Source organism: Lepidochelys olivacea (genome assembly GCF_965140295.1).
Source record: "Lepidochelys olivacea isolate rLepOli2 genome assembly, chromosome: 8".
NCBI classification, from domain to species: Eukaryota; Metazoa; Chordata; order Testudines; family Cheloniidae; genus Lepidochelys; species Lepidochelys olivacea.
The window spans coordinates 70655816-70669535 of record NC_140418.1 but is presented as its reverse complement, the minus strand read 5'-3'; the positions used below and the strand labels follow the sequence as shown (position 1 = coordinate 70669535).

General features: G+C 40.4%; 1 protein-coding gene across 2 annotated transcripts; it reads right to left on the bottom strand.

The window, feature by feature from the left end:
- Nucleotides 1–1691: 1691 nt before the first annotated feature.
- On the bottom strand, nt 1692–12489 carry VCAM1 (vascular cell adhesion molecule 1). 2 transcript variants are annotated; one of them, XM_084635825.1, is made up of 9 exons: nt 12358–12489; nt 11388–11663; nt 9880–10200; nt 8877–9149; nt 7136–7402; nt 6141–6407; nt 4505–4771; nt 3500–3763; nt 1692–2170 (listed from the first exon to the last, which is right to left on the bottom strand). In XM_084635825.1, exons 1-9 carry the CDS (start codon nt 12407–12409, stop codon nt 2010–2012), a joined length of 2148 nt encoding a protein of 715 aa, XP_084491951.1. In that variant the 5' UTR covers nt 12410–12489; the 3' UTR covers nt 1692–2009. The 2 variants fall into 2 exon arrangements, with proteins under 2 accessions (XP_084491951.1, XP_084491952.1); XM_084635826.1 differs by lacking the exon at nt 6141–6407.
- Between the last annotated feature and the right edge of the window lie 1231 nt (nt 12490–13720).

Genomic DNA, 13720 nt, shown 5'->3' with positions numbered 1-13720 from the left:
ACTGTCTTTGTATTGTGATGTTCCACTGTCATGCACTTATTTTTGATAGGCCTTCTTGAGGGGCAGTAGATGATCCCTCCTGCCTGGGTTCACAGTTTGTATAGTTACAAAGCAAAAAAAATGTTATGGTATAACATGATAAAGAAATTATCTGTGATGTTAAGGCATGCAGCAACTTACAAGCATTTCATAAGGAAGGTCTAAACACATTGTTATAAGTTCAATACCCTCTTAACCATACTAACAGAGAGACAGGTTCCCAGCAATTAATTTTTCAGGGCTTGGCTGAGACCTAAAGCCTTGGCACCTGGCCTGCCAGCATCACAATGATGCCACAGAGACTGTGGTCCCCCTTTCCAAGCAGAAGGGAGAGAACCTGTGTGAAGTTCTAGGGAGCAATTTCAACTCTGAGAGGCCCAGCCAGGCCCAAAGTATTGTTAAGAAGAGATGACCCTGGCAGACTTTTTACTCCTTTGGAGTTGTGCTCCAGGCCCTGAGTCCTGCTTTATCACATGCTTCCTTAACTAGGGAAGATCATTTTCTCTTCAGGATTGGCAGAAGCAGCATGTTAGGTGCCTTTTACATAGATTAACAGACTGGCATCTCTTCTTTTATTCTCCTGACAGAAATTTCTAGTACCCAGGACTGCTTTGTGACAACTAACCCGTAACACTTACTAAGTCCACGGCAGCTGCTGCTTTTGTGTTGGTGCCATTTGTAGAATGTACACATTAACTCCCTGAGTTTTCCCGCATACAGGCCAGTCTGTGTCCTGGATCTCATTATTGCCACACACACCATACAAGATAGAAAACAAAATGAATAAATACACCACCTAGTTTCAGCATTTTGACCACTTTGCTGTTCAAAAAAAATAAGGATTAACAAGTGGGAATATAGCAAACATACATGTTGCATCTCACTATTACCTAGGCATTGGTTGGGAATTTCAACTCAATAAACATTTCTATGAACAAAAATACTGCACTAAGAACAGGAGACAGTGAAAGATTTAGAAATTTCATCTAAATATGTTAGGTCAATTTTTTTTTTAATGATGCGTCTAATAAATTCTGTGTCTATTCAATAAGAGTTGAATATGTGTATTGGAGCCTTATTACCATTTATGATTAACAGCAATACCCCAAGGTGGATTTACTTTAGTGTGAAAGTTTATAAAGCATGTCTATTTAGAGTTAACTTCTAAATTATGGGCCTGCCCACAGTGAAGTCAATGGAAATCTTGCTATATACTTTAAAGTGACAAGACCCCCAAATAAATACCATACCATTGCTACATGTATATCACACATGCTACAGTTGATTGTACCTTTAGCCCAAATAGATACTTGCTGAATTACATTTATAACTGTTACATGCGTATCAAAAGTTTTGGCACATTTATTAAACAAATGTTTAAAAGTTTTTAATTGACTCTAAAGGATTTACATTTGTGACAATTAATTAGAAACAAAAAGCTGAATTCTCTTCTTATTTATACTATGCAGTTTTAGTGGAGCCAATGGAGTTATGTTGGTATAACTAAGAGGAGGACCTGGAACACATTACATGCAGTAGGAAAGTACCACCAACAAACATTTACACACACTATATTTAAAACACTCACTATTAAATAATGCCAAAATAGTCTAATCAGTTAAAATAGTGTTGATTTATATCTCAGGAAACAACATTTCTATATACAGCTGCAATAGCACATTGAAATTTCCAAACTGGTGTTCACTTGAATATGTTTATAATACATATGTACAGGAAATGAGATACTATCTACAAACTTCGCACTTCAAAGAACTCTTCTTGTTGAGCATGCTTCAATAGGGAAGCGATTCATCTTTTTCTAAGGTAGTGTCTTATTTTCCCCTCTAATGTAAAGGGTGTTGTATTTATCACAATACAGACCATTTTTTCATGTTTTTCACATGACAGTGTTACAAAAAGTCACTTGCATGTCATATTATGTCATGGAATGAAGAAGGTTAGTCACTCGCTTAAACATTTGGTTTCGGTGTGTTTACAGGACTGTAGGATCCATTTATCTTTGCTTTCCTTGACATGTAAACCAATATTGCAAGTGCAGGGATTGCCATTGTTGATAAACAAGAGAGCACAACAATCACAGGAATCATTAAATCTGTTTCTTTCACTATTTCTGCAAAATGAGAGAGAGAGAGGAAAAAAAGAGGAGACAGAAGAAGTTGATTAAAAACTGTTACAAGTAGATGTATGCACATCACTGTAAAGGCAATGCTACTGTTATGTCATCTTCCTCTCCTCCAGCTTTGAGCATCTTATCTGACCCCATTGAATTCTTTCACTGGATTCCTATCTCTTACTGCATCAAATTCAAGGTTTTGTCCACATTTACAAGGCTCTCTGTAATCTTGGTACATCTACATCTCTGATCCCATTTCTCCCTCTTTCCCCTTCCTACCCTCTTTCCAATCTGTTCATCTTTCTGTTGCCATCATCTCCTGACTCCTCCCACAATGGGTTCACACTTTTTATAATGCAGTTCCCTATGCCCAGTGGTGTCTATCGGACAAAGATTTGCACAGGGGAACTCTAGCTTTCCTGAGCTCCACTTACGCTCACTAATTCAGGGTATCTTAGCAAGTGCCCCTTAGTACTGTGCTCCATGATGTTCTCCCCTGGAGCTCCAAAATGAATGTGAACATGTGCATGATATAGTCTGGGGCACTGGAGCAGCTGTTCCACATGGATCCTGCTCTGAAAGAGCTATCGTCTCATGTTAACAGCTAAGACTGTGTGAATTGACTTTATTATGGTTTTAGTTTCTCATTTTTCTGAGTGGAGCAGTGCCCCCAGCTATTGCAACGGGACAGACCCTACTGCCTTCAACTGGAACGCTCCCCTGGTTCTCATCTGCATCGCACTCTCCATCCTCCTTCAAATCCCTTCTTAAAACCCACTTCTTCAAGCAATCTGTCTTACATTCTCATCTTCAGTAAACACCCTCTCTAATCAACTTAATCATTGCTTAGTGTCTTACGTAAGTTCAGGCCTGTTTGGCATAGTATATAATAAAGGGTGTTGTAAGCTGACTGCTCCAGGGAGGACCAAGAGGCATTCTCCCTCAAGCAGATAGAGTGCCTCCAGCAGCTCCCTAGCACACAACAAGGCACCCTCTACCTCTTTTTGTGGGCTGCAGGCTTCTTCTCCCTATGTGCCAGTCTTGCTCTGCAGACTGGTGCATAGAGGAAGTGGGGCTATCCCTGCCTTCTCCCCACCTCCCTTGAGCCACTGTGCCACTTTGGGGTAGCATTGCCAAGAGTATCAGTGCTGTATAGGAGGCTATTACATTACTGATATTCACTAGTGAACTGTTCTGGTATGTTTTTCACCACTAACCAGGGTATATCTATGCGTGGGTGAACAGTACACTAGCTGTGCTAACAGCAACCTTTCAATCGTTGGAAGGTAACAATACAAGTAAGTTCAAAGCAACACACATGCCTACCTACAACAGCTATCTCAATCACATCAGTGTTATTTCCAGTCTCATTGCAAGCAACCAGGTATGTGTCTGTATCAGTTTTGATGACTCTACAGAGCGTAGAGGTTTCATTCTGTGATGAGAGGATGGTCGTGTTGCTTGGATGGATCTTTTGTGGGACAGTCTGTGGAGGTAAATTACTATAGGTTGTACTCATAATAGTGATATTTTCCCCTTCATCAACATTGTCTGATGGAGATATTAACTCTGTAGTATTCTGGGGAGGAACTAAAAGGAAAGAAAATGTAGGGTAAGATTTAAATGCACATGTAGAGACTGACAAACTACAGCGGGTTCTCAGGGCCTTAATTCAGTTGAATGATTCACCAAAATTTTTTCTTAAAATCTACTTGATCACTAGCTAAAGGTACTCTCTAGTCTTCACACAAGGCTGCTGGCAGGAAAGATATTTTATTAATTGATGGACGTAGCACACTTCACTATACCAAACTTTTTTTCTTTCTTTTTTTTTAATTTAAAGTGATTATGTATATTCATGAAAGAAGAAAAATAGACAAGCATGGCTTCTGAAGTCCTCATTCTACAGAATAGGCACAGAAAAGGCAAAGACAAAAGATCAGAGGCTAAAAAAGAGCATGTCTGCCCAGCCTTCAGACATGTGAGAAAGTCATTTAGCATTCCACTGTTTCAAACCTTGTTTTGAGGGACCCCAGTGTAAGGGACTGTTAAAAGATTTTGGAAAACAATTGTTTTCTGATGTCTGAATCTTTCTGGAGAACAGCCCTCACTGTTGATGTGTTCCTACTAATTATGTATGACAAGACCCTAGGTAACTCACTACATGACACACACGACATTAAAATCCTAGGGAATGACAAAAAATGACCCCAAAATCTAGAGTCTGAAGAAATTGGCTGATATTTTAGACCATGTTTTATGCCTTTAGCAGAACCCCCCCCCCCCACACACACACATTTCATTAACATAGAGAACATTATGTTAACTGACCTTTGACATCAAGCATTCTGTTTTTAAATTGCTGTCCCAACTTGTTGCTGGATTCACATTCATACATTCCTGCATCCTCTAGCTGAGCCCCATCTATGGTATATCTGCCACTTTCGGACACAAGCACTGTGTCCGCACCTCCTGTTTTCTTCCTCAAGATGATCTGAACAGCCGGAATACCTTCAGATGTGCAAGAGAAGGTAACACTGTCTCCTTCTTTTACAGTGTCTGAAGGGAAAACTGAAAGCATTGTGTCTTTTGGTGGAACTGCAAAAAGGTAAAGAATGAGGGGAAGGCAGATTAGTTTACAGAAGTGATCCCTGGGCAATACAGTGTTACTGTACAGTAAACACAAGTAGCAGAGCAGAGGCAGAGAAACCAAAATATTACTGAAAGGCCACTTGTGATTTTTTTTGTAAATTGCTATTAATACAATAATTTATGTTATCAATTAATAAGCAACAATACTACGCACTTATATAGCAGCACTGTCAATTTGGCACCTTTCAGGTTTACTAAGTTCATTAAAGTGTGTTTCAGAGTAACAGCCGTGTTAGTCTGTATTCGCAAAAAGAAAAGGAGGACTTGTGGCACCTTGGAGACTAACCAGTTTATTTGAGCATAAGCTTTCATGAGCTACAGCTCACTTCATCGGAGCTTATGCTCAAATAAATTGGTTAGTCTCTAAGGTGCCACAAGTACTCCTTTTCTTATTAAAGTGTATGTGTATCTACCTACCTGTCTAGCACCAAGATAAGGTAAGTAGAGTTATATAGTTAAAAAATTTTTTACCCTTAAACAAGTTCAGGTTTAGTTTGCTTTGCATCTCTGATGAAGGTCAGGGTCAGATGTTTTCCTCAAATGGGCTCCCTCATCCCAAGAGACAACCAAAAGAATAATAATCTCTCCCTGCACAAAAGCCCAAGCAGCCAAGTTTTCAGTATGAAATGCAGCAGGGCATGGGAGAATAGGATTCACAACCCCAATCCACAGGCACTCCCTCCAGACTGGTCATTTAGAACCAGCACCCCCTCGACACCTTTTACATGCGGGCACCTGAAGCCAGGCCAGAACTCTAGCTGCTGTGTGCAGGGAATATAGAAGCTCCCCTGTGTGGCTGCTTAACACAACCACCTCCCGACCCCCGAGGCAGAGGCACTATTGTATGTCTACACAGCCCATGGCAGTGAGCCTTTCAGCCTGGGCTGACAGCCTCAGGCTCGTGGGGATGTGCTACCTCTTAAAAATCGCTGTGCGGATACTGTGGCTTGGGCTGGAGCTTGGGCTCTGAAGCCCACCTCTCTCCCTAGGGGTCAGAGCTCAAGCTTCAGGCCAAGCCACAGTTTAAACATGCTGCCACCACAGCTATTTTTAGTGCTGTATCTCAAGCCCTGTGAGCCTGAGTCTGTCGCCCCAGCGTGGAGGCTTTCTGCAGGCTGCCAGTGGCTGTGTAGTTGTACCCAATGGGGCTCTAGTGATTCAGAGAGCTTTGCATGAGGTAAATTTTACCTGTAATGATTAAGGGCCATTCTTGACCTCACAGAAGTGAAAGGCAAAATTCTCACAGATTTCAGTCTGAGCAAGATTAACCCTAAAGTTTCGAAGCAAGGCTTACAACGTATCATGTTGTACACACCTTGAACAATTAAGTTCACAGTTTTTTTCTCTCTTCCAAACTGGTTAACTCCTTCACATTCATAAAGCCCCAAGTGTTCAGCCTTTATGTTATTTATAGTCAAAGTTGCATCTTCAGAAAGAAACTGCAACTCTCCACTGATCAAATGCTTTGTCCAGGAGATCTTTGGAGTTGGATTACCGTAGCTAATACATGTCATTATCACAGCTTCCCCTTCTTTCACTGTGGTGGAGGGGGTGACAGAGATTGTTGTATTTCTTGGTCCATCTAAAATTATTAATAACAGGAGCAATGAGAGGGTTCTTTATTAGGTGCTAGATTGTCAGCCTGGACACTGAAATCCCCTATTTATCCTCAAATCAAATACAGCACAGATAGCTTTGGAGCTTCTGTGCAAGCCCTCCTTAGCCAATGTGCCTCAGTCCTGACCAAGAGGGTATGTTTATATGGGTGGGAGGGCAGTACTGTCTCAATCCCCACTCAGTACTTGACCTGAGACTGCCATCACTCTGAGGGCTAAATGGGGACAGGCCTTACACACTGCACATTGGGACGATTCCCCTCTCCTTTTGTACAGCCCCTATATGGGCCACTCATTCACAGCCCCTGTGCTCAGGGGACTGTGGAGGATGTGACTGTGTTACTTCTCCCCAGGGAACAACTCACCAAAAAGTGCGTGGGGTAGACCAGAGGTAGGCAGAAGCATGGTTCTGTTCTGCTCTTCATTCTGGCCAGCCACACAGGGAGGGAGGAGTACACTGCATCCAAATTATGGTATCCCTCCCAGGGCAACTGTGGAGTTCCAGGGGGCATTCTGTCTTAAAGAGATAATGGCCTGCTCCAGGTCTCCCCTTACTATGGGCTGTTCCTAACAGGCTCAGTTCACTTCTTAGACTTGGTTTTATTTTGAGGATTATATCCAGCAACGAAGTAAATGATGAGCAGTTCACAGAACTATTTTATTGGGTCATAGGAAATGCATAATTTACACTTACATTCGACGCTAAGTTCTGCTGCCATTTTGCTTTCCCCCAGTGCATTCTCTGCTTCACATTCGTAGTTTCCTGCATTTAGGAACGTCACACTTGAGATATGGACAACTCCATCCTCACTATAAAGCACAGTGTCTTCACTGTCAGATTTTCTCCTTAAGACAATCCTGGCAGAAGGGTTGCTTTCAACAGAACACAGGATGGTAACATTATCTCCTTCTTGAACAGTTGTGGAGGGTTGTATGGAGAACTCTGTAATTCTTGGTGCCCCTGCATGAAAAGAGGGAAGGCCTTTCTATTAAAGGAGAAATAGTTACCAAAGTAATACTGGGTTTTAAGAATGTGGGTGGCAGACCCCCTACATTGTCACATTTCTGCCTGCAGTCAATTGCAAGTACCAAACTGGGCCCTGATCCTGCAATGAGTTCTTTGGGTGTGCAGGGATCTGTCCAGAGGATGCTTATTACAGGATTGGGGCCTTAGAGGCTAGAATGACACCCCTTGGGAATTTTAACCATGAATTCTATTGTATATTTTTTTTGTGTGATGTTGCTGTCCAGATGTAGTTAAACTGGATTCATTATAGGGATAACATTATTGTGTTCACCTCCAGTCAGACATGTGAATCACATTATGAAATTTCCTAATAGTGCTGTATGGGGTTGAAAAAGAATTAATAAATAATGGTGAAGCAAGGGACTCTGACTTGTCAATGTCTGATTGTTTTGATTGAGGCAATGCACCCAGGTCTCTTGGCAACCATCTTATATTTTAAGTAAACAAATAAATATTATAGGGAATGATCCTGCAGTTCTTTTTCAGGGACTGAATCTGTATTTGAGTTTTGCCAAAGGCAGGACCTACAGGACTGGGCCTGTCATAACAGAATTGTATAATACAATTACAATAAGGAAAAGGAGAATTTAATTAAAAGGCATAGGGCTAGGTGAAAAGATTGATTTTCAGGTGAGATTTCAAAGAGGTAGTCAATGAAGCAGATAACAGATGACATCTATAATTCATCATATTTTAAACTTTGCTGGAGGAAATAGTCTCTAAAAGACTATTCTGAGCTCAGAAATTCATAGCTTTCAAAGATAACGTTTGACACACAATTTATTTAAATGTCAGATGGCTCAGCAGGTTTCATAGGACAAAGTCACATATGTTTGCAGCCTGGCTGCATACATAAACCACCTGGAAACATAATTAGCCAGAAGATTTTGGGAGCAACACGGGGCTCCTGGGCAATGTGCTGCACACAGCTAGTTGTATAATGGCATTCCAGTCTTAAAGGAGGTTATTGTCCCTTACACGTTTAGGGTGATTACCATATTCACATGGAGCTAGAGAGGCTGTTAAATGCCTGTTTCGGAGGGGACACTTAAATGTGGGTTGGGTAAGTCACCCAGAGGACCTGGGAGAAATCATACCCACACTGGGCCATTGACTGGGGGAGCTATGTATATGTTTATCTTAGCTTGAGAGTAAAAAGAGAGAAGCAATGAAACATCAGGCATTCTAATGAGAGAAACATCAGACCTTACAATGACAAACATGACTCCTGAATAGCAGTAGCATATCTATAGTTGACTCCTGAATATACAGTAGTGAGGACCCTGAAATTTCCCAGTTCCATTATTTCAGGGTCCCCACTCTTTTGTTCATTCAGGAGTCACCTGTAGATCAGTTGAAATTCTATGCTTCATAGAACCAGACAAGTCAAACTCTTGCAGGCTCATACCTTGTACAGAAATGACCACTGTTGCTCTCTCTGTTTTATTCGTTGCATCATTCATGGCTTCACAGATGAACAGCCCAGAATCACTCATCTGGGCATGTGGAATGATTAGGGTGTCATTGTCTATAATGTGCTGCACACTTGAATCCTCTAGCTCTTTTCCCCAAACAATCCTTGCTGGTGGATTACTTGTAGTCCTGCAAGTGAGCATTAGCGTTTCCCCCTGCGTGGTTATGTTGCTTGGAGACACAGTGATGTTAGCATTTTGTGGACCAACTAGAAGAAAACAGAAGAGAAAAGCTCAATGAGCTAAGTTAATGACACATGCGATCCTTGTCTGAGGCTAAATGCTCTCAGGGAAACACTTCAGATATTGGGAAACATTTCAAAAGCTGTGATGTCAATGGGACAATAGAACAATTTTCCCAGAGAGCTCAGTGAGGAATCAACACTAGAGGTTTTCCAAGAGGAACTGCTTAGAGCAAAATTCTGCTCCCTAATATATGCATGTGGATCCCATTGACTAAAATGGGAATTACATGGGCATTCAAGGGAAATTTTTCAAAAAAGCACCTCTGCTTAGGCAGTTATTGCTCTCTCTGATTCAGACTGTGTGTGTTTGCCCTCTGACTGAATTCTGCACCAGCTACCAAAGAAAAGGAGAGAGGAATGAGCCACAATGGTGGTGCTGAAGGTTGACATGCATAGCTATTTTTCACTGTTACTGAATGCAACAGTTAACTTTAACAACCCCGGGTGCTCCATGTGGAGAATGCTCGTTGAAGTCAATGGTTATTCTTCACATGAAGGGATTACAAGACTGTGCCCAGAGATGATATGACCTAAGGGCCATGTCCTATCCTTGATCTTTGTACAGTACAAAAGTCACTGACATCAGTGTGAGACCCAGTGTGGATCAGGAGTACTTTTGTTTATATTCCTAACTTTGTAGCCCTGGCCCATGAATCCTAATTTGGTTTGAAACCCCTAATATAAATATACTTACAGTTTACACTCAATCTCTGTGAAGTCTGTCTTTTCTTGGGTTCAAATTCCATTTCATCAATCTCTAATTCAGCCACACAAGTAATCTCTTTCCCAATGTCTTCAAAGGTGGGGATAAAAGTCAATGTCAGACTTTTTGTCTCTGTGGTTTTGGTGCTTACTTCCTCATAAAACTCTTTCATGTCAAGAACAGATCCATCTTTCTCTAGCTGCAACTTCAAACGCTCAGAAGGATACACTTTGGGAACCATACAGGTGGCACTGGCTTTTTCCCCAACATTCAGGGGTGTGCTGATCTCAATGACTGGTGCACTGGGAAAAGCTAAAAGAACAATACTAGTTACTTTTTACTAGAGACAGGCCAAAGAGACAACCACTGAAACTAGAGCCAGAATTCAAACACCCTCAAGTTCACGTGTTCACAACCTGGCTTTTGATTTAGTCCAGTACAGTCATGAAATATGGGTCCATATTTTGGGGTTTTGACCCTCCAGACTCTTTCCCCACACACACTCAGAGTTGGAGGTCTTAGTATCTGGGGTATAGATTGGATTAATCTTTCCTTTTAATACATGTCCATGTTAAAAACATCATGGCATTTTATGAAAAGATAGAAAAATACTGATCTTTTTTCACTGATAGAATTAGAAAATAACAGCTAACATATATTCTAAATTAGTGACAGACAGCAATAATACTGTTCTTGGAAATAATTGGAATAAAAAGGCATAGCGTGTGCTGTATCTTCATTTAGAAGGCCCAGCTTCTATTAATTTTAATTATTATCCCCAGTAGCTATTGAATGTGGCTCCCAAATAACAGCAGCTACCATTAAATGTAAAGACCTTCCCATACCAAGCCAAAATATTAAGGTGTATGGGACTGATTTGTTCCCAACAAACTCAATGGCAAAACTGCTATTGGTTTTAGTGGTGTAGAAGCATGCCTTGTATCTGCAGCTAATATAGTGGCAGGCAGAGTGAGTTTACAAAATCCCTCTAATACGAGTCAACTCCTGCTCACTTCACAAGAGAAGGCCTGTTGGAGTCAATGGAGAAATTTGCATCAGTAGGGCGGGCAGGATTTGGTCCTAAGGGCCAGATCCAATACCCACTGATATCAACAGAAAGACTTCCTTTGACTTCAGTGGGCTTTGGATCAGGCCCTTTATACTCAAATTTTCCCCAAACATTTCCACCCAGAGGATATTTTTTTCAGCTTTTTGAACACTTCAAGTGGATTATCTTCTGGCTTTCATATGCTTTGAGGAAAACACCAAGAGCACATAAAACCAGGAAGATTAAATTCACTCTAGGGAGCCTAGTTCAAGATGCCTAATAAGAAATCCCTGCACCAATCTATGACCCCTACCAGAAAATATATGTTTAAACCATACCAGAACTGTTGTGCAAGGGATATAATTGACCCTCCACTGTAGGAATGATTAGTCACATTTATTATGAATGAGCATTGCACCAATGTCACATGTAAAGGGAACAAATCACTTACAGTAAACGTCAACCTTGATGCTTTTTTCTTTTTTCACATTGTCACAAAATGCACTGCAGAGATACTCATGGTCATTCCCAAAGCCAACAGGATCCATAGTCAAGGTGGAGCTGCTCCCGTTATTGTACACTGACCCACCGAGGGGATTGTCCATCTGGGTTCTCCAAGAGAAACTTGGGGATTCACAGCCAATTGTACTACAGGTCAGCTCAAGTTTATCTCCAATCTGAGCAGCAACGTTGTATTCAGGTGTAACCTCAATTTCAAAAGCTTTAGCTGAAAAGGGAGAAAAATGCAAACTCAGCAGCATTCATTGCTCATGTTCTCCTTTGCACTAGCAATCTACTATGGTATATGAGATTATTAAAGCCTGCCTGATGTTTTACTATTTTTAAATTAATAGTTGCATACGGAAAGTTAAACTAATAATACTTAGTACTTAAATAGTGCTTTCCATCTCCAAAATACTCTATACACATTAACTAATCAACTGATGAACAATGTAAATCCATTGAAGTCAATGGAGCTACATGACTTTACAGCAGCTGGGATCTGTCTCTAAAACTTTGCAGTAGACTAATAGGTAAATAAGTTACCAAGGGAGGTTATAGAATCACCTTCACTGCAGATATACTGGACTGATACTATACTTGACTGATATCTATCAAGGATGCTTCAGGGATAATAAAATCAAACCTACAGTGATGTGCTAGAGAACTCTGATTCTGTGATTCTATTGTGCAATAAATTTTGTAGCAAACTAAATTATAAAATGATTGCATTACTACAGAATAGTCAGTGCTGAATACAATTTTCTTGCTATTTAAACAAAACATCTTAATTGAGATTAACAAATTTTTATTTACTGAAATATAAAATAATTTTCCGTAAAGAGAAATGATTCTAAAATAAAGGAAAATTCAAATTAATTACAACAATTAATTAATGAAGTAACCAAACAAAAACTCACAAGTCACAAACACCAGTAAAAGCACTGTCGCTGATGGAATTATTCTTCCCATTTGTCTAACTTTTTGCAATTGCTATATAAAGAAAAGAAAGCAAGCTCCAAATCCTGGATCTCTGTTCTCTCTGAAGAAACACGGCGTGAGTCTGCAGCTCTGAAAATGACAGTTGTAACAGTTACTCAGCTCTTTATAACCATTCTGGTTCAAGCAGAGTGTAGGAAATCCCTAGATGGGGAAACCCACAGCGCAGTTAGGAAAAATCCCCCTGTAGGCTATGTAGCTGGTTTCAGCGCCCTCTGCTGCTCTCAGACACAGGATTACAATGTGTCTTTTTCAAACTAATTCCAAAACTGAACTAGCAAAATAAATGGTTTCAGAGTAACATCAGAGATGGAGAATATCAAGAACAATTCAGATGAGAAAAATCTTTTTAAGCCCAGGATAAAATTAATTATTTTAGCATTTTTATTGCATATCACAGGTATAAGGAGCAAAATAAGGACCTGATCGTGTAAATGGTTGGTCATGTGAAAGAAGCTATTCATGTGAGAAGTTCCACTGAAGTCAATGGGACTATTCACCTAGTTAAAGTTACTCACATGCATATTTTTTGCATGATTGGGTTTTATGGGGACAATCCTGCAAACGCTTGAGTAATTTTACTCAAGTGAGTTGTCCCTTTGAAATCAGTGGGACAACTTGCATGAATAAAGCTACCCAAATGCCTGTGGGTTTGGGGATTAAGCAATAAAAATAAGGAAACATGGCTCTAAGTCAGGTAATGAAGGACTAGAGATGAGCTCAAACCAAAATCTTGAATCCTAACACCCCAGCTCCAGTCTTTCAGGCTCAGACCAATCACGTACAGCTGAATAGAATGAGTGTTGGACTGAGTCTGCTGGTTCCAGTAGGGCAACCGAACAGATACATTATTTTTAATGGCAGCTAAAGGGCAATTGCCCCTAAAATGGTTCTTTTTTCTGGGACTCCACTGATTGATTTTCCACTAGATTGTCGATCTATTTCTGCAATCATATGTTGTCCTATTTAAATAATGGACTCAAAACAGCTGAAAATTTTCAGGTTGTTAAACTGTAGGCAGATTAAAAAAAAAGTTGTCTTTTTTTCTTTTAAAAGAAGCAATTTAAACTGACATCTTCTAGCTTTCACGCCCTTACTCAGTAATAGGGAAAGAGTAAAGATGTTATGTGAAGGAATGAACACAATGTTCCTATTTTCAGTGTTTTTGTTCCAGCGGTGATATGAAGCTAGTCTTGTGCAAAGGATATTTTTGGGGACAAGTGCTGGCTGGTAGGAAGATGTCATTAAAAACAAAGTAAAAGCAGATTTTCTGTGTCCAGTTTA

Bases quoted from the DNA above. Each gene is read 5' to 3' on its own strand.
- VCAM1 (XM_084635825.1), bottom strand. From the start codon at position 12,409: ATGGGAAGAATAATTCCATCAGCGACAGTGCTTTTACTGGTGTTTGTG. The intron at 4,772-6,140 runs GTGTGTACAACA...ACCTTTTTGCAG, and splicing joins TGTGAACTTAATTGTTCAAG to TTCCACCAAAAGACACAATG. The intron at 3,764-4,504 runs GTCAGTTAACAT...CTTTCCTTTTAG, and splicing joins CAGAATGCTTGATGTCAAAG to TTCCTCCCCAGAATACTACA.